The following is a 22,750-nucleotide window of genomic DNA, read 5'->3' as shown; positions in this document are numbered from 1 at the left end:
TTAAATATGCCAGAACAGCTGCCTTTGATAAGAGTATGTAACAGTATATTCAAGAACTCTACACGCTACTTTTGCAGGCTCTATAAGTGTTAATAACCCTTCTCTCTTGTATTTCTGGTATTATTAACCTATTTGAATGCACTTATGTCTTTTGTTTTGAAAGTCACTGTAGCATCTGATAAATTAATGCATGGCGATGAAATGAGATATGAGACACTGAACAGGAGCATTACAGGTATTATACACACATTAGAAGCACACTCAGAATTGTGTGCCAGGAAAAACACGGCTTACTTATCCCCCTACATTGACACCAGACCTGATTGCAAATGTATAATTCTCATGTAGTGTTATCATGCACACAATCCCCACGGTGGCCTTGAGAATAATGTAGAGCCTAATTTGAGTGAGCTGGAATCTGCTGTGTGATCCCCAGACACTCAGTTGTCCCTCTTTATGTATTTTAGGGCCCCACTGGACCTGCTGGTCCCTCTGGGTTCCCTGGTGGTCCTGGAGCTAAGGTAAGCGGTCTCACCTTTCACCTTCATAGGTTCCCGGGTACGCCTCACCTGTCTAAAAGACAGACAGAATAACCGGGAATCTCACCATGTCGCAAATGCTGCACATGCAAGAATCACTCTCAAACCTGAGTAATACAGTTTAGTTTCTGTTTACAAATGGTTTGGACCTTCAGCAATGCTTTCACTGGAGAGATCTTGGATCAGTTCATGAAACATAGAGGAAGCTCATCATACGTTCATCAGAAATATCAAAATAACCATCTATATGATGACAATGATTCCACACGCGTATTGGTTAATCTCCAGTTGAGTTAGAATGATTGATTTTATTCATATTTAAATATGTCTGTGGTCCCAGATGGGCTTCATATCAAGCAGTAAATCCGATATGCATGACTGCCAATGTTTTAGTACCCGTTCTTTCTTTTTACAATACACACTACTTTCATCACAGTACTGTATCACATTATCCACTGAAGCACTGCATTGTCTAAATAGACTCCAAACATAATGACTGGTTATTTACATTTATGTACCTGCTTTGCACATTTTAAAAAAATGAATTGAAACAAGGATTATAGTTGACCCAGCTATAGGGCTTTGTAAATCAGTTCCTGATGCTGTGGTCTTTATAATCAGATTGTCGTGACTCATTTAGTTTCTTTTCTAAGATTGACTGTTGTGATATAATCAATGTCATGGGACTGAGATTGATCCAAAACAAGAGAAGCTTTGGCACCTCACCTGTCTTGGATGACTTAAGGTGAAGGGGTCATGTGATACTGATACTGCAATGACCTCCCCCCCCCCCCACCCCACAGGGAGATGCTGGTCCTCAGGGAAGCCGTGGTCCAGATGGAGCTCCTGGTTCCCGTGGTGAGCCCGGTAGCCCCGGACCCGCTGGCGCTGCTGGTGCTGCTGTGAGTAACGATACACCATCAGAACCTGTCGCCAATCGCACGCTGCCAGTCGCCCAGTGGGCAGTGCTCACCGGTCTCTGCTTTCTGCCCCTCCCTCCAGGGTAACCCCGGTCAGGATGGAGCTGCTGGTGCCAAGGGTGCCCCTGTAAGTACAGCTGCTCAGCCACATCATTATACATTAATCATGTGATGAGTGATGTTTCTGATTGGTCAGGGGTTTTTTGTGATGTGGTGAATGATGTTTCTGATTTGTCAGGGTTTTTAGTGATGTGGTGAATGATGTTTCTGATTGGTCAGGGGTTTTTAGTGATGTGATGAGTGATGTTTCTGATTGGTCAGGGTTTTTTTAGTGATGTGGTGAGTGATGTTTCTGATTTATCAGGGTTTTTAGAGATGTGATGAATGATGTTTCTGATTGGTCAGGGGTTTTTAGTGATGTGGTGAGTGATGTTTCTGATTTATCATGGTTTTTAGTGATGTGATGAATGATGTTTCTGATTGGTCAGGATTTTCAGTGATGTGATGAGTGATGTTTCTGATTGGTCAGGGTTTTAACAATATGATGAGTGATGTTTCTGATTGGTCAGGGGTTTTAATGACGTGATGAGTGATGTTTATGATTGGTCAGGGTTTTTAATAATATGATGAGTGATGTTTCTGATTGGTCAGGGTTTTAATGATGTGATAAGCAATGTTTCTGATTGGTCAGGGTTTTTGTGGCTAAAGCACGCTTTCTGCACTATTTTTTTATAGGGCGCTGCTGGCGTTGCTGGTGCTCCTGGATTCCCTGGACCCCGTGGCCCCCCCGGACCTCAGGGTACTCCTGGTGCTCCTGGTCCTAAGGGTAACACTGTAGGTATCCTTTAAACGTTTTTAATATTCACAATCACGTCATTCAGGGTGCATTTCCTTTCAGCCAGTACAGATGTGTGGAATGTGTTAACCCTCTTTGTTTGTTTTTTCCCATCACAGGGTGAGGTTGGTGCTCCTGGTCATAAGGGAGACCCTGGTGCTAAGGGAGAGCCTGTAAGTACACCTGCTGTCACAAAACCTGGCACACACAAATCACACGTCTGTCATTTAATCTGCCGCACCTAATATTTACCTTTACGTACTGTTTCCATAGCAGACTCCAAAAATAATACCAAAAGCACTGTGATGGATTAGAATATACCTGACTGCATAAAATCCTGATAATAGATGTTAGCCAATCTATAACGCAACATGGAGGCCAGGATTATTGTCACCAGTGTTTCAGTTCAATTCAGTTGAATTTCACTACATTACCCGATTAAAATGGAAATGAGCAGACCTCTGGCAGTGAACTGCGTACAGGTTTCATTCAGACTTAGGGATGTGCGTTCGATTGGTCAGGTCTGATCAGTGGCAGAGCTAGCTGAAGCTGCAGACAAATGTGTGACGGTCCTGTCCGTGCTCTCCCTACCCAAGGGACCCTCTGGAGTGCAAGGCCCACCCGGTCCCGCCGGAGAGGAGGGCAAGAGAGGATCCCGTGGTGAGCCCGGCGCGGCTGGAGCTCGCGGAGCCCCCGGAGAGCGTGTACGTCCGTCCTCTGTCCCTCTGTCCTTCTTTCACCCTATCACGGGACCCCCGTCCCACTCTGAAAGCCCCAATGGCTGTCAGAAATGTGGTCAAGTTGTAAAGTTAGAAAGTGTTCGGCCGTAGAGGTCTGGTGTCCACACACGCAGTCACTTTACGTAGCTTATGCTATTTGTGACGCTTTTTTTGTCTTTTGAAATTGAAATGTTTAACACAGTGAGTGGTTAATGTGTGGAATAGCCTGCCAGGTCACAGTAGAGGCAGAAATCCGGGGGTTTTCAAGAATATCTAGCCTGTAAGTGATCAGAGCACTAGGTACAATTTAGTCAGGAAAATGCCAAGCACTGTTAGGCTGAATGGCCTGTTCTCATCATTTTGTTATGTTATGTACTGTTATGTTATGTTACATTAGGCCTACTTTAGGCAGAAAGCCAACTGATTTAATATTGCTGTAAAGGTTAATAGCCTGATTCAGGGCTTGAGGAAAGCCCTGATGTTGTGAGCCTCCTGAATGGGCTGATGAGAGATGTGGTGACAGGGCAGGTGTGTGATGGTTTTGATTCCCCCCCCCCCCCCCCTTCCCCCAACAGGGTGCCCCCGGAAACCGTGGTTTCCCTGGTGGTGATGGAGCTGGTGGCCCCAAGGTGAGCAGAATGAAATGCTACACTCTTCCACGGAGAGAACTCTCTCACAAGCAGGCTGATCGGAGCCCAGGAGGATAAGCAGTGTATAATACCTGTGCATGCACACACAGAGTGTATCCAAGGACGCTTGTAGAGCGGGGCCCATGCTTCCACAATCAGAGGACACTGACCAGCATCCTAGTCAGAATTAGTTAACAGCTGCTGCTTACTGATCTGTTACACATATTAATTAACAAGATAACCTAGGCATCAACCTACATTATTTCTATAGTCTGCACAAGTTAAAATTCATATATGAATCAGTTTATTATTAAAATTAATGGTGCCTTATAAGGCACATTGCCCATTATATAATGGATCTTGTGCATGCAGAAGCCATAACTCATTCCTTCATTCATTCAACCTTTACTTTAATCTTGAAGATGCATGCGGGTGTGTGGAACTGCTGAATGCTGTCCGTGGTTCTGAAGTGGAACTCACCTCATCTCTCCCCACCTCTCCTTTTCCCGCCTCCCCCTCTCCTCTACCTCAGGGTGCCACTGGTGAGCGTGGTGGACCTGGCCCCGTAGGACCCAAGGGCTCCACCGGTGAGTCCGGACGCAATGGAGAACCTGGCATGCCCGGAGCCAAGGTGAGTCGTCCGTATGTCTGTCTGCACAAACCCCCGAGTGCAGATGTTTAGGGAGCACAGCTAAACCTTTTTTAAACACCTGGGAGGAGCTGAGGTCCAACCTAAGACAAACAGAAATTGTTTTAATGCAATATACTCACTTATCTGAACGCTACACATTTGTTCACGAGCATTAATTGCTCAGTTGTGGCCTAAGAGGGTGGTGGCTTAGAAAGCCACAGTCCTATAGGCTCATAACAACGGAAAAAAAGTTTCATTGGATAAATTAAGAATTCTACTTTAATTAGTTTTCTCAGTTGAAAATTCTTAGGTTCAATCAAATTAACCTAAAATTTTCAGTTGAGAAGACCTAAAAAATACAGGTTTAACAAACTGAAGTACAAGATTTGGGTTTATTCACTGAAACATTTTTTTCAGCGTAGAAACCGAGTCCTGCAATTCATCAGAAAGCGAGTCCTATAGTTCAGTATTTGGACCTTCCATCAGAACTGTCCAGCACAAACTGCAAAAACAAACGCTCACTGTGTCTCAGTCAACAATGCACAAAAAGCGCTGTCCTCCTGTCCCGTGTATTCACCATAAAAGCCAAGAAATGTAAAACAGTTCAGGCCAAATGAAGCAGGCCTTATTTTGTCTCAGTGTTATCCGTTGGCTTAAGGCCGGTTTTGTGTCCATGCCTGACCCGTACCCATCTCTCAACCTGTCTACTCCATAGGGTATGACTGGCAGCCCTGGCAGCCCCGGACCCGATGGCAAGACTGGCGGCCCTGTGAGTACTGAGCTTCTTACCCTCTGTCATATCTCCTCCACCTGACCCAATCTGAACTGCCTTCTTCAGATAACACCGGAATGATGGGAAAATTTTATGGAGTACTCTGGTAATTTGATCTGAAAAATTCACATTTAAAAGTGTGGCGAAACATTATAATGAGTGCCCAGCTGAAAGCATTCTATGAGCACTCCTATAGCCTGTATAGAGCTGAAAGTAAATCAGCTATGGTGACATTATTCAGCAGTGCCAATGCCAAAGGAAGCACAGTTGATCTACATTTAGATTATTTTTGTTGTGAACATGGAGAATTGGAGACAATAGTACTCACCAGTTCTCAAAATAAGGAGATTTCCCTCCTGAATCCGTGGATGAACCATCAAGCACAATGCTTAAATTAAATTCATTTCAGTTCAGTTTCACTTTTTTCACTCAAAAGGGGAAATTAATTCGGTCTTTTGCAGAAATTAAAAGAAAAAGAAAATAGCATCATGCAACAACATGCAGTAACAGATATATTACTCATGTTGAGAGGTGTGCCTTTTTTTCAAGGCTCACAGAAGTTATCCCTCTTTTGACAGGGTCCTGCTGGACAAGATGGCCGCCCTGGAGCCCCAGGCCCTGCTGGAGCAAGAGGTCAGCCCGGTGTCATGGGATTCCCTGGACCCAAGGGTGCTGCTGTAAGTTTCGTTAAACATCCTCCATACCTGAGAGTGCTGAGCAGTGGCACCATATGTGGGGCGGGGGCGGTGGGGGGGGGGGGGAGCGGGGGTTAGGATGATTCCAAGGGCTCTGACTGACAAGGGGCCCTCAAAAAATTGTGCTGTAATTGTGCACGGAGGGGGTGGCCTAGGGTGATGGGGCCTAAAATCCCTGATCCCGTTTACATACGGGGCCATGGCCTAACCTCTCATTGACCTCTGATGCCACTCTCTAATGCACAGACAGCATTAGCGATAGCAAAACAGAGCTAGGGCCAGCAGTAATGACTACCGATCCCTTTGCTTGATTTCACATCGATAAAGAAAATAAGGACTGAATTGGCTGGATAATATTGATAATAATAGTAATAATCTATCTGGTGTCCAGACATGTGGGAATAATTTTTTCGGGGGCGAGAATGTAACAGCTTCATTTTTATTTTCTCTAGGGCGAGGCTGGCAAGAGCGGCGAGAGAGGCCTTATGGGACCAGCCGGTGCTGTTGTAAGTACAAGTGCCCACAATCGCCCATCAGTCATAAAATCTTTTGTTTTGATATAATATTGTGAACATTGTTTTTTTCTGTAGAGTTGGAGGCCATGAATAAGCCCTTCAGGGTTATCTTCCTCTCTCTACTCTATATACGGCTATTTTATTTATGTATTTTTTTCTTGTCACAAACATATATGCGAGTATATTTTTATCTTTTATACATTTTAATTTTAATTTAAGAAACATTGCATTTCCCTTGGGATGCAAGGCTTGGATTTCAGGTCACGATTAACATGATTACTATGATTACATATGACAGGCTTGGGCAGAGAATGCATGTTGACATTTGTATCTTAAGTTTGTGATCTGAAAACAGTTTATTTTGTTTCTGCAAAGGGCGCCCCTGGCAAAGATGGTGATGTTGGTGCTCCTGGTGCTCCAGGACCTGCTGTAAGTACTGGGATCCCTATCAGTTGGTCCCGCCTGATGTCACATGTCCTCACATTTTATTTTTGATTAGTCCTATGGAGATATTCATGTGTAAATTCTGTAATGGCTCAGTGATCTGCTCACATGCCCCATGGGGCAGGCCTCTTATCCCACCTGTAAACTTTACTGAGGGACGTGAAATATTACCAGCACCTACAACACAACGTAACACTACCCTGAGAGCCATTACAGTCACACACACACACACACACACACCCTCTAACATAATCTCATAAACAGGAGCTTGAATATGATGCCAGTTAGTTAAGTGAACAGAAAAGGCACTATCCACCTGGCTCATTACACACTTCATGATCACTTCATTATCATGTCATTCCTCACTTCATTATCACTTCATTATCATTTCATTACTCACTTCATTATCTGCTTCTTCCTCTCAGGGACCCGCAGGAGAGAGAGGCGAGCAGGGTCCCGGTGGTGCCGCTGGATTCCAGGTGAGTGCTCACCTTTGAAAAGGGACCCGGACGTCCGCGTAGGCCCCCCCCGCGCTGCCCGCTGCGAGCACCTGAGATCTCCAACACCCCTTTCCTGTGTCTCTCTTTCAGGGTCTGCCCGGACCCCAGGGTGCAACCGGTGAGACTGGCAAGCCCGGAGAGCAGGTAAGCGCAGTGGCTCCTTAGTCGTTGTGCCGGCACCGGCCACCTGAATCTCTGTGTTCCACTTCAGGGCGCCAGGGCGACTGGCAGAAAGGTCACAGAGGTCATAGAATGTCAAACAAAATCGTGTGACCGGGATGTTAAATCACATTACTTCCCATATCAAAAAGAGAAGGGAAATTCATTATATATAAGCAAATCGGCATTCAGAAAAATCCAGGCAGGATCTTCAACTTCCTTCTTCTTCTGGAAGAAGCAATTCTGGGAAAATCTAGAAAATCTATTCCTTCTATTGAATGATAATTCTCTAGACAAAGGGACAACTATCAAACAACTAGTAGCAATGCGGTCAAACTGAAAATGACATCGGCTCAGAGGTTTTTACAGAATGAACTGGAATCAGCTCAGAATCAGCATTATTACCTTCCATGTTGCAGAGGACTGTTGTACACTTTGCTCCCACTGAGAGATCAGTATATACTTACTGAGATACTTACTTACATACTTACACACTAAGAGAACAGAATATACTTACTGAGATACTTACTTACATACTGAAAGAACAGAATATACTTACTGAGATACTTACATACTTACACGCAAAGAGAACAGAATATACTTACTGAGATACTTACATACTTACACGTTAAGAGAACAGAATATACTTATTGAGACACTTATGTACTTACACACACACTGAGGGAACATACATACTTACACACTGAGGGAACATAATATACTTACTGAGATACACACTTACGCACCGAGAGAACAGAATATACTTGAAATATTACTACGTGAAATATTTACTTACATACTTAGATTCTGAGAGAACATAATATACTTAGTGAGATATTTACTAACATACTTAGACACTGAGAACAGAATATACTTACTCAGATACATACTTATGGAGTCTTACTAGATTGCTAGAAGCAAGTCTGCAGTGGAGATGACAACAGCTTCACTAATGAGCACTAAAAAGTAACCCAGGGCAAGTGTTTGTAGGAGCTTTTAATAAACAGGCAAGGGAAAGGTGTGTTCAATTAAATACATTCCCTCGAGATTCATTTTCAACTATGCCCTTATAAAGACCACTACTCAAATTAATTCCAAGTGCCAAAAATGGAATTGTAAAATAATAATTTTTTGAGAGCATGCTTTTGGTCTTAGACCGATTACAGCTTAATCCACTTAACTGCTCCTAGAGTATAATAGCACAAATCATAATAGACATTATTTCTTACTTTATTAAAAAGTTGCAACTTACAGTTTCACTGTAAACAAGTGATGACAAAGCATTGTGGGAACTGAGTTAATGAATAGGCGATAGATGTTTTGTGCACTGTGGCTGAAGTCCCCTCTCTCTTTCAGGGCGCACCTGGTGAGGCTGGAGCTGTCGGCCCCGCTGGTTCCAGAGTGAGTATCCACCGATGACGGATTGACAAAATGGCCGACCGTTTACAGAGCCTGCATCTCACCCCAAAATGCTAACGGCACGCCTCTTTTCCCCTCCGCCCAGGGTGACAGAGGTTTCCCCGGTGAGCGTGGTGCCCCCGGCGCTGCCGGACCCCCCGGCGCCCGCGGTTCTCCTGGCGCTGCCGGTAACGATGGTGCTAAGGTGAGAACAGGAAGTGCTCACAGGATGGTGCTTAAACTGGCATTGTGTAGCCAGGATGATGTAGTAAAAATATTATTATTTGTAGCAGTTTTCCTAGTAGTAGTATGTGCTATATACAGTGCATTAATAGAATTTCTATTCATGATTAACCTCTAACTAGGTAGGTAAACTCAGAAGTCAGTTCTCATTTTTGGATTTCTCTCATTTACACATTGATCATTCTCTCCATCTCTCTCTCTCTCTCTCTCTGTTTTAGGGTGACGCAGGTGCTCCAGGTGCCCCTGGCGCTCAGGGTGGTGCGCCCTGTGCCGTGAAGCCAGGAAGTGTTCGCGTGACCTGCGCTCTCCGGTACGAAGCAACACAGTACAGTGTTGCACGCACCTGCCTCTCCACAGATAAACTCACACACCTCACTCCAGCTCTGCACGACCTGCCCCTCCGTACAGATAAACTCACACACCTCACTCCAGTGTGCACGACCTGCCCCTCCAATCAGATAAACTCACACACCTCACTCCAGCCCTGCACGACCTGCCCCTCCAATCAGATAAACTCACACACCTCACTCCAGCCCTGCACGGCCTGCTCCTCCAATCAGATAAACTCACACACCTCACTGCAACCCTGCACAACCTGCCCCTCCCCTCAGAGAAACTCACACACCTCACTGCAGCCCTGCACGACCTGCCCCCCCTTCAGAGAAACTCACACAGCTCACTATGGTGTGCACGCCCTGCCCCTCCCCTCAGAGAAACTCACACACCTCACTCCAGTGTGCACGACCTGCCTCTCCCCTCAGATAAACTCACACACCTCACTCCAGTGTGCACGACCTGTCCCTCCCCTCAGAGAAACTCACACACCTCACTATGGTGTGCACGTCCTGCCCCTCTCCTCAGAGAAACTCACACACCTCACTCCAGTGTGCACGACTTACCCCTCCCCTCAGATAAACTCACACACCTCACTACGGTGTGCACGACCTGCCCTGCCCCTCAGATGAACTCACACACCTCACTCCAGTGTGCACGACCTGCCTCTCCCCTCAGATAAACTCACACACCTCACTCCAGTGTGCACGACTTGCCTCTCCCCTCAGATAAACTCACACACCTCACTCCAGTGTGCACGACTTGCCTCTCCCCTCAGATAAACTCACACACCTCACTCCAGTGTGCACGACCTGCCTCTCCCCTCAGATAAACTCACACACCTCACTCCAGTGTGCACGACCTTCCTCTCCCCTCAGATAAACTCACACACCTCACTCCAGTGTGCACGACCTGCCCTGCCCCTCAGATGAACTCACACACCTCCCTCCAAAGTGCTTATTAATCTCATCACTGTTTATTATTTGATGCTAAGATAAGCTGATGAGAGCTGATTAGATCAGTAAGCAGCGTGCCAAGTATGTCCAGGTACTCACATCACCGTGTCTCTCCTCTCAGGGTGACAGTGGTGCCAAAGGTGCTGACGGTGCCCCCGGTAAGGATGGCGTCCGTGGCATGACTGGCCCCATCGGTCTCCCCGGCCCCGCCGGTCCTTCTGGTGATAAGGTGGGTGTCCGTAGGCGAAATGAAGAACCGCGGGAATATTCGCCTTTGCGTTCCGGAGAAAGAGAACCTGATCAATAAAAGAGATCAGAAAAAAAGGTAGCGCTAGAAAAAGAAGCTGATCAATGAAAGATTGTTTATCATTTTTACCATTCCTTCCATTACAAAAGCAGGGCCTGATAAATAACATAGCATCTAGATCTACAGATCAATGCCCCACTGCATTACACAGAGCGATATAAACCACGAGTGAATAACTTTGTACTGGTGGTGTAATTCATCATTTAAATGATATCTGTCTTGTCAGACATATCAACTATTAATCTAGAGACAGACACCACACCTAGTGACTTGGAGTTGCACTGAAGTACCAAATATGAATGTGTGTATCCCAGTAGCTTACTTAATAGAGTTTAATCTGATCATAATGACAAATAATAAAAAATAATCTATCAAGAGTTAAATCTTTTGAAACAGTTGCACCTTTAAAAATGTGCAGTCCAGGAACTACAGATGAAAATTAGTCTTCTTGGCTAACTCTGGTGCTTATATAGGAATGTTAATAAAGTGCATTGTCCCTGTAAAATAAACAAATAAATTAATTCAAATTGCATCTGATGTGTGATTTTACTCTTTCCCCTCGTCCAGGGTGAGTCTGGTCCCGCTGGCCCTGTTGGTCCCAGTGGTGCCCGTGGTGCCCCTGTAAGTACCCCCTTCCGAAACTTCACACTTGGTCATACTAGAGGCAAAACGTACTACGGAGGCCTACAGTCTTTGCTAGCACAGCAGAAAGAGAAAAGGTTCTGCATGACATCATACTGTTACCGTCACTTTGCACCACTTAGTGTCGCTTAGTGTACCATGGGGGCAGTACCTATAAACCACCTATTGGGATCATTCAGGGTATCTTTTTAACTGCATGCTGACTCAGTGGCCATTCTCATAGAGCCATCCTGTAATGCGCACATGTGCAGTTTAAGGGAAGCCTTTCTACCAGTTCAAGCAAGAAAGCAGCCATTACATCACATTCGATTACATTCATTTCCTCTTACCCCTTCACACATGATTAACACCCCTCCCCCCTTCTCTCTCTCTCTCTCTCTCTGTCCATCAGGGCGAGCGTGGTGAAGCTGGTGCCCCTGGACCTGCTGGCTTTGCTGGTCCTCCTGTAAGTAATACCAGCCATAGACTACAAGACTTGTAGAAAAATATCAGCCAGTCCATTTAGCCACACGCTAACGGCTTGGTAGAGAAATACCAGCCAGTCCATTTAGCCATATGCTAACGGCTGGGTAGAGAAATACCAGCCAGTCCATTTAGCCATACGCTAACGGCTTGGTAGAGAAATACCAGCCAGTCCATTTAGCCATACGCTAACGGCTTGGTAGAGAAATACCAGCCAGTCCATTTAGCCATATGCTAACGGCTGGGTAGAGAAATACCAGCCAGTCCATTTACCCATACGCTAATGGCTTGGTTGAGAAATACCAGCCAGTCCATTTAGCTATATGCTAACGGCTTGGTTGAGAAATTCCAGCCAGTCCATTTAGCCATATGCTAACGGCTGGGTAGAGAAATACCAGCTAGTCCATTTAGCCATACGCTAATGGCTTGGTTGAGAAATACCAGCCAGTCCATTTAGCCATATGCTAACAGCTTGGTAGAGAACAGCCTGACACATGGTCAGCTTAAGAAGTTGAGTACACACCAGACCTTATACATGCATGGAAAGTTATCTGGCAGCGTTGCTTGATATTCAGTATTAATCGGTCAGCTTAAACACCCGTCATACAGAATTGAGTAATGCTGTATTTTAGCAAAATAGGTCATGTCAGGTTCATAGGATTTTTCAGTCTCAGCTTTGTACATGAGTGTTAGACCCTGATTTATGAAAACACAACAGCAATGATCACTAATGCTCTGTGGAAGGAGAATGACTCTGGTGGACTGGGAGAGTTGGACATTGACTGCTCTTGTGCCGCCATGACCTTTAAACCCGCTCCTCTCTCCTTCTCTCAGGGTGGTGATGGTCAGGCTGGTGCTAAGGGTGAGGCTGGTGACACTGGTGCCAAGGGCGACGCTGGTGCTCCCGGACCTGCTGGACCTACTGGTGCTCCTGGACCTCAGGTACTGTGGGACCAGTGCTCTCACTGCAAAAAAACCAAGAAATGAGTCTTGTCTTAACAAGTATTCATAACTCACTATCATAACTTGTGTATGTAAGGTAAGGGTGGCCCAGCTAAAAGTGGTCTCTGGACGTGGAGGATCTGTTCATGATCCCACACTGTGTTCTGCCTGGGTTCTCATGTGCTGCTGTGTCCTCACAGGGTCCCGTTGGTCCCACCGGAGCCAAAGGTGGTCGTGGTGCTGCTGGTCCCCCTGTAAGTATTCATCAAAAAAATGAAAAAATAAAAATGTTGGATTATATCATCAATCAATTTCATTTGTTTGTTATACCTAGATTGACATATTGGTATTTTGGATGTCTGATGTCTGGGTCTCTCTCACTGTTTAGGGTGCTACTGGTTTCCCTGGTGCTGCTGGCAGAGTTGGACCCCCCGGCCCCGCTGTAAGTGTACCCCTATACCTCTCAACCTCTTCATTCAGCCACCATCGGTCCATATCCTACATTCCCCACAATACACCTGTTCACAGCACTCGCTCACTTCCTCCTCGGGGAATGATAAGGAGCAGATTAGTGCAGGGCAGTGGCACTGATATGACCTAATTGACATGTCATTGGTGAGGAAAACAATGTATTTTGATTCGTTAAGATCAGCTGTCGCATCAGTGCGATCTGTGAGTGCTGTTTGCCCATTGTCCATAACAGGCTGGAAATCTACATTGCCCCTTTGACTTTCTGAAATAGGCTTAATGTGATCTAATAAAGTGACATTCTAAGAGCCATCTGTATTATCAGAGCACATAAGTCTGTGCTCTAAAATATTCTGTCTTACTTATGCACACATTTAGTTATGTGCATAATTTCATCACACTTGTCAACTTTCACCCAATATCGTGTTAGAATACAGTCATGTCATGAGAAATAGGTTTATCCTGATACAAAAAAAACCCAATACACCTTTACATAAAGGGTCACTGAATAAAAATGTTTCATGAAGGGTGGTGTTACACGGCAAAAGACTAACCCACCTTTCTCTTTCTCTCTCTCCCTCTTTTAGGGTAACAGCGGTCCCCCTGGCCCCCCTGGCCCTGCAGGAAAGGAAGGACAGAAGGGTAACCGTGGTGACACTGGCCCTGCTGGTCGCTCTGGTGAGATTGGACCTGCTGGACCTCCCGGACCTTCTGGAGAGAAGGGTGCCCCTGGTGGTGATGGGCCTTCTGTAAGTACCCCCTCCGCAACCCCCCAAAACACAATAATTGCCTTTCAACAACATGTGGCGCCTCCTCCAGGCCTTCGCGTGCTGCACAGTACTAACAGGGTCTGCACTGGGCCATTGAATATGTTGGCACAAATGTGTTTTTTTCTGTAGGAAATACAAAAATAAAAAACAGGAAACAAGTGAACTTTTCTCATAGTTTAGCTGGCTTTAAGAGGCTTGTGATCGTTACTGTGGCAATGGCAGCAAGAGATGTCTATTTTATGGAAACTGTGTTGTGGACACTGTGGTGACTGCTTTTCTCTCTCCCTCTGCCTCTCTCTCTCTCTCTCTGTCTCTCTCTCTTCCCACCCTACAGGGTTCTCCAGGTATTCCTGGCCCTCAGGGTATTGCTGGATCCCGTGGTATTGTGGGTCTGCCAGGACAGAGAGGCGAGCGTGGTTTCCCTGGCCTCCCCGGCCCATCTGTGAGTACCTACCCAGCAGGGCACAGGCCCATTCCCCCCATGTCCTCTGGCTAATGCTTGTGTTCCAGTGTCCCTCCATCAGGCACATTTTATTAACCAGAAAAAAACGATCAGATCAATAGGCATTATACAGTTGACATAGCAAAATTCAGTATACTGCTTGCCCAGGCTAATAAATGATACGGAGACTGCATTCCTGTCAGTTAAAAATTGTCTATTCATGCTTGTTAAAGGTAATATATTTCCAAACATTTAATATTAAACTATTTGTAATATATAAATACATTGATATATGTCACAATAATTTATTAGCAAATGTATTTATCTTTGTCCCTTTAAATATGTAATTTTTTTGCATACATTGTAGAATATTTGATAAAATGACATACATTGGGAAACACATTCTGAAATCGATATATGTGCATATGTGCGATATAAGTCAACATTGCTAAATTTATGAGGTTTAGAAGGCTAAATGAAAAGATGTGTATCCAGTAAGTCTTGAAAGTATTGCACGTGTTTTGGCTCTCATAACTGGCTCATTTTCATGTAATGTAACTTTTTCATTAAGGATGAGTCTTATTTAAAAACACTGGCCCCCTTTATATAAACTCTAAAAGAAGCTTTACTAACAAGTCTGCAAGTGTCTGCCCATACAATTTAGCCTCTTCTCTCACACGAGGCCTAATGCTTTGTGCGTGTCACTTCGGCCTTTAAAAGGCTGAAAGATCATTCACACTGATACGCTCAAATCCAAAAGCGGTCATTAATGGCTGAGTCAGTGTCCAGCAGCTTTATTGCAGACATAATAAAACAAAGAGGCAAGCTCTGTGTCGCTGGCCTTCAGCATTATGAGATACTGAACCTAAGATGAGAACATGATGTATCTGGATGCTGTGAGGGTGCTCTTATGGTCCAACTGGCTCTGGACCCATGACTGCACTCTTAGTGCCTGCAGTGTCTGTGACTTTCCAAAGCTGTCAGTCACAAAACAGGAGCCTGGATTCAGTCATCATTTATCCTAAACTTTTTTTTTTTTTCTTAACAAACACAACCTGTCGTGTTCAGCAGTCGACAAAATTAACCAAACTTGCACTTGCGAAGAAAGGGGAAAAAAAAGCTACAATTACCTTTCATTTATTCGTCACTGAAAATTAAAGACACATCTTTGGCGGAATCCATGTGTAGATCTTCGTCACTCAGGATTCACTGGAGAACAGTGGATATGGTTTTATTCTGATTTATGTCGCTGACAGAATTTTACCTAAATGAGAGTCGGCCTCTGCTGATTGGATTGAAATCTCAGCGAGCGAGAGAACAGTGTTCATCCACACTGTTATAGTGCTTATTAGGCACAGCTTATACACCAATACATGGGTTTTTCCAGGATCGGGGCGAAGACCTTTGATACTTTTGAAAAACTTAGACCTTTTTCACATCTGACTCAAATGGAACTGAGAGAGGAGCTCAGTATGAGCGCAGTGCTGATCAACGGTTCCGTATCTTTCCAGATACTGACTGAGGGTTCCGCCGACGTCGATCCGTTTCAAAAATTGAAATTAAACTGCCACAGAGGGTGCAGTGTGTGGCATGGACTCTACTCTACCTTCGCTAACCCCCCCCCCCCCTCATTTTCCCCACAGGGAGAGCCTGGCAAACAGGGACCCGGTGGCCCTGGAGGAGAACGTGGGCCTGGCGGACCCATGGGACCCCCTGGACTGGCTGGTGCTCCCGGTGAACCCGGACGTGAGGTGAGAGGCTTTCCCAGCCCTGCTCACATTTGACACTCAACCCCACAAAGAAAAAAAAACACCTGCGTGCTTCAAACTGAATGTCTGCCCCCCACCCACCCAATCCCACACAACATTGACAACTGTGGTTTCCTGCACTGCTGTGTATCTCCTATATCCATTCATAGTCGTTTTGAGCTAGGAAAGCATATACTTGACCGGTTTATTCTGGTTCTCTCGTAGGGTTCCCCTGGTGCTGAGGGTGCTTCTGGACGCGATGGCCCTGCTGGACCGAAAGTAAGTCTGCGGTTCCTCTCCACCACCACTGAATCAACTCCCACAATACAGTCACTGTGTCAAGATTTGACCCTGTCTTTTCTTCTCCTTTAGGGTGAACGTGGTGAGACTGGCGCTGCTGGTGCTCCTGGTGCCCCTGGACCCCCTGGTGCTCCTGGTCCCGTTGGCCCTGCTGGCAAATCTGGCGACCGTGGTGAGACCGTAAGTATTCAGGCCCACACACAGTGAAAGTTTCTTATAAAAGGGAGAACCAGTCACAGGTTCGCTCTCAGTAAAGAGACAAGTCTTAAGTACCCAACAAAAAAGCAGGATATGATGTTCATAATAAGAAATACACTGTACCATAGTACTCAGGTATAGTTATCCATCTCACCTCTGAAGTGACTTGCCTCCAAGTACTGAAATCGTGTTTGCACATTTTGAGTGTAAATTTTGCATTAGATTAACTGGCCTGTTTGTTGTTTGTTACTCATCTCCTCTTTCTTCTGTATTATAGGGCCCTGCTGGTCCCGCTGGTCCTGCTGGCCCCGCTGGCCCCCGTGGCCCCGCTGTACGTCCACCATTTTAACTCCTCAAAACCTGCACGCTAAAGATACCACGTTTAAGATTTATTCACTCAAACAAAGAAATAAACAAGTAAATAAATGAATAAAATTCAGGCAATGTTCTGAACACCCACTCTTTTCCCTCCACTTGCAGGGTGCCGTTGGCGCTCGTGGTGACAAGGGAGAGGCTGGAGAAGCTGGAGAGAGGGGCCTGAAGGGACACAGAGGCTTCACCGGTCTGCAGGGTCTGCCCGGACCCGCTGTGAGTAAAGCGCCAGTTCACGGCCCGCCAACCGACACCCGTCGGTGGCAGCTGGGACACATTTGCCCTCCCCTCCCCTCCCGTCCTCCACATGGCAAAACAAACCTCTGGGATAAAGAGTCATATAGGGAGCTGCAGAGAGGCAGAGTTAAAGTCACATTACCCTTTATTTTAGTTTAAAAAAAGATTTCTCACACCAGCTACTCAGGACAGGCTTTTTGCTGGCTGATCAGTGTGAATAACCGTAGCAACCATCGGGTGTTGCCTCAGTGTTGTCAAATCTGAACAAATTCCTTGACAGGTCATTCCACACAAGTTAAAAGGAACTGCTTTTCCCCCTGTGTGGAGAATATGCATCTTCTCCACCCAACCTCAGTGAAATATTGCTTTTATAAATCACTTTATCACACGTAAATAGACCTGCATGTGATCCATTATCTGTGGCCGGTTTTGCATTTATAATTATGTTTTAGATTTTTTACTTGATTTGCAGTGTTACATTCATCGGCTTGTACAGCAGATTTGTGATTCTACTTTTTAAAATTTTGTGTTGATTGGAGTGACATGTGATCTAGGGGCCCCCATGAACCTGTGTGTGCAGGGCCCAATGCGCTTTGATACAGTAATGCTTCTGTCCCCTAGGGCCACACGGGAGAGACTGGACCTGCTGGACCTGCTGGCCCCGCTGGACCCAGAGTGAGTATGACTGCAGTTAATGTAGCATTACACAACTGTAGCACACTGTGTATTATGAAATACATTACATTAGCAGCTCAATGTATTCTGGATACATTAATGGATGTATTCTGTGGCATTATAGAAGTTCTGTACTTTATCTGCAAAGATATAGTGAGTGCCTACTCCTGAAACAGAAATGTACAATAGTAGTGATGATTATGGTGAGTATGTGGACTGACCTGTCTGTCCTCCATTACAGGGACCCGCTGGTTCTGCTGGATCCCCTGGTAAGGATGGCATGAGCGGCCTGCCCGGCCCCATTGGACCCCCTGGACCCCGTGGTCGCACTGGAGAAATCGGACCTGCTGTAAGTTGCCCGCTCTGGCTCGTCACACCACATCTTAACATCGGCGCAAGTCCTTCAGCATCAGTCCTCAACCTTCTCCCTCTCTCGCCCTTTCTCTCAAACACAGGGTCCCCCCGGACCTCCCGGACCCCCTGGACCTCCCGGACCCCCCGGCGGCGGATTCGACATGGGCTTCATCGCCCAGCCCGCCCAGGAGAAGGCCCCCGATCCCTTCCGTCACTACCGTGCCGATGACGCCAACGTGCGCGACCGCGACCTCGAGGTGGACTCCACCCTCAAGTCCCTGAGCCAGCAGATCGAGAACATCCGCAGCCCCGAGGGCACCAAGAAGAACCCCGCCCGCACCTGCCGCGACCTCAAGATGTGCCACCCCGACTGGAAGAGCGGTGAGTTTTTACCCGCTCCCCGATTTTGGAAACGTTTTGGTTTCCCTTAACGGCGGGACAGCCTTAGTGCTGCAGCACTGTGCTCTACAACGCTGTGGTCTGATGGTGGGCCTGCTCTCTTGCCCCCTCTACAGGAGAGTACTGGATTGACCCCGACCAGGGCTGCTCTCAGGACGCCATCAAGGTCTACTGCAACATGGAGACCGGCGAGACCTGCGTGTACCCAACCCAGGCCGACATCCCTCAGAAGAACTGGTACACCAGCAAGAACATCAAGGAGAAGAAGCACGTCTGGTTCGGCGAGGCAATGAGCGACGGCTTCCAGGTGAGCAGGAGGAGGGAAAGACATGGCCGACTAGGGGGAACGTTCGGCTTCTGCACGTTCGGTCTACGTAGCGCTCTCTGATGTTCTAATCCTCTCTCTCTCTCTCTCCCCGTCCCATCGCCCGCCTCAGTTCGAGTACGGCGGCGAGGGTGCCAAGCCTGAGGATGTCAACATTCAGCTGACCTTCCTGCGCCTCATGTCCACCGAGGCCTCCCAGAACATCACGTACCACTGCAAGAACAGCATCGCCTACATGGACCAGCAGGCCGGCAACCTCAAGAAGGCCATCCTCCTGCAAGGCTCCAACGAGATCGAGATCAGAGCCGAGGGCAACAGCCGCTTCACGTACAGCGTCACCGAGGACGGCTGCACGGTGAGCCCTCCTTCCCCTCTTCCCATCCTTCTTTTACGCATCACGCCTTCATGCGAGCTCTGTCCTGGGCCAAGGCTGCCAGAACACCTTCATGACGAGTGTTTAGCGCAGTGGTAACCAACCCTGTTCCTGGAGATCTACCGTCCTCTAGGTTTTCACTCCAACCCTAAGAAAGCACACCTCTACAAACAGCTAGAGATCTTTTTTGAGCAGCTAATTAGTGGAGTCTGGTGTGCCAAATTATGGTTTGAGTTCAAACCTACAGGGTGGTAGTTTCTCTAAAAAGGGTTGGTTACCACTGCTTTAGTAGCAACGTGCAATCGGGACAGCAGCTCAAATAGCCCATGACTGCGTTACTGTTAAAGATAGCAGCATGCATCATATTTGCTAAAACTATCCATTTGAAATGCAGACGTAGAAGAGGATTGTGGGTAAAATTTGGAATGTGTCGTTGAAGTAGAATGGATAATAAGGAAATGCAAACGAAACTGAGGTAAAGTCACTGATTGCCCTTTCCCATTTTTCTCTCCCTCCCACAGTCACACACTGGCTCATGGGGAAAGACAGTCATTGACTACAAGACAACAAAAACATCTCGCCTGCCCATCATTGACATCGCTCCTATGGACGTTGGTGCACCCAATCAGGAATTTGGCATTGAAGTTGGCCCAGTCTGCTTCTTGTAAAAAAGAAATCTGGACTTGAAATGTTTTTTTTTTTCCTAGCAGTCATCTCTCTAAAACTTTCTCTATGCATTAAAAAAACCTAAAGTTTCATTCGGCCGCAAAATGGTCCACTTGCTTAAAACTACATTTCTGAAGACGATGTCTGTGTTATCATTTTTCAGAAACGATTTTTCTGGGCCATTATCAACACCTACATCAAGGACACTTTAAAAGAATCGTTTGTTCCACTTGCAACAAGAAAATAATATATACTTGTAAAGTGTAAAATCCCTCTCTGGCGTTTGAAAAGAAAAGCCCATAATGAATACAGATGACTTTTGCCATTTTTTTACCACTGTGGAAGGACAATGAAAAAACAAATGCTTTGTACCGTTTTCAGGTGTTAAATAAATTTGAAAAATGACAGTGAAGTGTCTTGTTGTTCTAACCATCAGGAAAGCAACTAGCGGGACAACCGTTGTCCTTAAAAGTCACACAATTACGAGCCGAGACAGGGGATCAACATTTTGAAATCTTATGGCTACCTCAGAAAATTAATCCATGTTACGCAGAGTGTTAGCAAATACCAGGGCAGAGATTTTACACGTCAGAAGTATCGTGGGAAAAAGCATGTAACAACTGTAAACGGTGCTAATTCTTCATGAGGTCCGTCAGTGTTTAATAAGACTCGTCCTTTGATATTATTTTCACTGATGCTTATAGGATCTTTGGTGCTAAATTAATAAAATATCTTGTTTCAAAGCAGAACAAATGTTTTCTTCATGAAGTGTTGTTTAAAAGCTCTACAGCTTTTACAGATAATTACTGTAGATATGATTCATGCAACCTTGTCTGATGTAGATTAAACAGGTGGACTTGTTCTGAGTTTCATTTTTGTTTTGTTTCACATTTTCACCACCACTCCCCACCACTTTTTTGTTTTTTTTATTCCCCCTTTTGTTGTCCGCATTCCTTCTAGCAGCACCCCTCTTTCACCCCTTGATTTTTGTTAGTTTGTTATTTTCTTTCTTCAGGAGGGTTTTTTTATAAAATTCGAAACTGGGTTTTAAAAAAATGGAAAAGACTTAGAAACCGCCCGAGAAGCAGACACACTTTGGGGGGAATACCAGAGGATCTGTACCTATTTTGTATGTGTATAATAATTTGAGATGTTTTTAATTATTTTGAATGCTGAAATAAAGCATGTTAAGTGTTCTACCTAATGTTTGCGAGGCCTTATATTGACTTTTCTCTGATTGCTGACTGGACTTGAATGAAGCAAATATTGCACCTGCTACAGATGTTTACTTTGAAAATGATAAATAAAACCTGTGAAACGCTTCCTTCGCTCAATAATTCAGAAGAAGCTCAAATTCTCTAGATCCCTGTTGCCAATTCTGTGTTGGCTTACGCTAAATGACCGCTTAAATTTTTTGTCGTTTTTTGGTGGCCAGTGACTTTTTTCGGTGTCATTCTCAACTCCTATTCTTAGTTTACAGTAAGCATAGTTAGGCCTATAATCTAAGAAAATGCTCAGCAACGGGATACAATCTGCCACCACATCTTTTAAATTGTCTATAAACTTTAAGGCGAGAACGCGTTAGAAGAAGTGTTTCGAATATGGTCTATCTGAAACGGTTGTAGAGAACTGAAATGACTACCCTGCTACGGCTATACTGTAGTGGTTTCGGCTAAACCTCTTCACCTGCGGAACAGAGCGCAATCTCGCCAACGGATGAACGTGACAAAGAAGGACGTGAGAAGAATAAGGACTTCTTATTTAGATTTACCCATGTCGTTCATTTTGTTAAAATCTTCAATAAAGTATTCACACGAAAGGTTGTGTTGTGAAAGGGTAAAGGGGACATTTCACCTGTGAGGCAATGCGATGTCCTGGCTGCGTCAAGATAGGATATAAGATTAGAACTGGAAACCAAGGTGGCTCGAGGGGTAAGTAGGCGACGTACATAGTCTAATCACATAATCACAGAAGGAAACAAGAATACACTTTATGTTTATTTATTTAGTTGTTAGTTTATTGTGTATACCAGAGTGAGACCTTTCAAAAAGCAGCAAAAATGCACTCAATACAATTAATTGGGTTTTAATTGGGTTACGTATTATTAGGTCGTTCCTTGTGTTAATACCTAGGAATTAAGTCGTTTTTTTATAGTCTACTGACGACATTTGTATAAATACATGCACAAAAAGATGTCTAACGTTTTCAAGGAAACATATAGAGAATTATTTCATACAAGCAATATTCTGACCACTTTCATATGAAATAATAGACTACATTTTACTCTGAGTGCATCTGAATCATTTTGAACACAAACTGTTAAAGAGTTAAATTAACAGTGGGCATTTTACCTTGCAGCTCCACTCAAATACCCATCCTAAATTTGGTGCCACTGGGCCCCAATGTCAGACAAAGCGCCGATTGTCAACCAAGTGATGTCATTCGCGTGGTTGGAGCTGCACATAAAGAGCAACCAGGAAAATTCGGCGCCAAATGATTTACTTAAAGTTTGGTTCTCTCTAATGCAGAGACGAGTTGGATTTTTTCTTGGATTCTGCTCCGACAAAAAAGCAACAACGGAGAAAAATTTGATGCCCTTTAACGATGAATGTGAATACAGGAGTCTCATCTTGATTTTTTTCTGGGAAGAATTCAAGGAGTGTATTATTCCGGGTTATCTACAATCATTTTCCTGTTTCGGAGCTGTAGCCACGAAGATTGACGTTCACGGTGGACTGCAAGAACGAACAAACGGTTATGTGCTCATGAGTTCATCTGTATT

The 22,750-nt window shown here is 45.2% G+C and overlaps 1 protein-coding gene across 1 annotated transcript in view; it reads left to right on the top strand.

Annotated features, from left to right (window-relative positions):
* Positions 1-21,172, top strand: part of col1a1a (collagen, type I, alpha 1a) — a 30,589-nt gene extending 9,417 nt beyond the window's left edge. Inside the window, exons 16-51 of the mRNA XM_064316531.1 lie at positions 468-521; positions 1,343-1,441; positions 1,542-1,586; positions 2,195-2,293; positions 2,414-2,467; positions 2,891-2,998; positions 3,589-3,642; positions 4,175-4,273; positions 4,989-5,042; positions 5,624-5,722; positions 6,193-6,246; positions 6,631-6,684; positions 7,125-7,178; positions 7,290-7,343; positions 8,715-8,759; positions 8,863-8,961; positions 9,218-9,292; positions 10,380-10,517; positions 11,163-11,216; positions 11,629-11,682; positions 12,534-12,641; positions 12,842-12,895; positions 13,030-13,083; positions 13,697-13,858; positions 14,214-14,321; positions 15,965-16,072; positions 16,295-16,348; positions 16,442-16,549; positions 16,845-16,898; positions 17,048-17,155; positions 17,798-17,851; positions 18,093-18,200; positions 18,307-18,586; positions 18,721-18,911; positions 19,042-19,284; positions 19,824-21,172. Coding sequence (XP_064172601.1) covers positions 468-521; positions 1,343-1,441; positions 1,542-1,586; positions 2,195-2,293; positions 2,414-2,467; positions 2,891-2,998; positions 3,589-3,642; positions 4,175-4,273; positions 4,989-5,042; positions 5,624-5,722; positions 6,193-6,246; positions 6,631-6,684; positions 7,125-7,178; positions 7,290-7,343; positions 8,715-8,759; positions 8,863-8,961; positions 9,218-9,292; positions 10,380-10,517; positions 11,163-11,216; positions 11,629-11,682; positions 12,534-12,641; positions 12,842-12,895; positions 13,030-13,083; positions 13,697-13,858; positions 14,214-14,321; positions 15,965-16,072; positions 16,295-16,348; positions 16,442-16,549; positions 16,845-16,898; positions 17,048-17,155; positions 17,798-17,851; positions 18,093-18,200; positions 18,307-18,586; positions 18,721-18,911; positions 19,042-19,284; positions 19,824-19,970 — 3,387 coding nt within the window. The 3' untranslated portion in view covers positions 19,971-21,172. The remainder of the gene's footprint in view (positions 1-467; positions 522-1,342; positions 1,442-1,541; positions 1,587-2,194; positions 2,294-2,413; positions 2,468-2,890; positions 2,999-3,588; positions 3,643-4,174; positions 4,274-4,988; positions 5,043-5,623; positions 5,723-6,192; positions 6,247-6,630; positions 6,685-7,124; positions 7,179-7,289; positions 7,344-8,714; positions 8,760-8,862; positions 8,962-9,217; positions 9,293-10,379; positions 10,518-11,162; positions 11,217-11,628; positions 11,683-12,533; positions 12,642-12,841; positions 12,896-13,029; positions 13,084-13,696; positions 13,859-14,213; positions 14,322-15,964; positions 16,073-16,294; positions 16,349-16,441; positions 16,550-16,844; positions 16,899-17,047; positions 17,156-17,797; positions 17,852-18,092; positions 18,201-18,306; positions 18,587-18,720; positions 18,912-19,041; positions 19,285-19,823) is intronic.
* The last annotated feature ends 1,578 nt before the right edge of the window (positions 21,173-22,750 follow it).

Source organism: Anguilla rostrata, chromosome 17 (assembly GCF_018555375.3).
Source record: "Anguilla rostrata isolate EN2019 chromosome 17, ASM1855537v3, whole genome shotgun sequence".
Lineage (NCBI taxonomy): Eukaryota > Metazoa > Chordata > Actinopteri > Anguilliformes > Anguillidae > Anguilla > Anguilla rostrata.
Note: the sequence above shows the minus strand (reverse complement) of the source record. Positions and strands in the feature narration are given on the sequence as shown.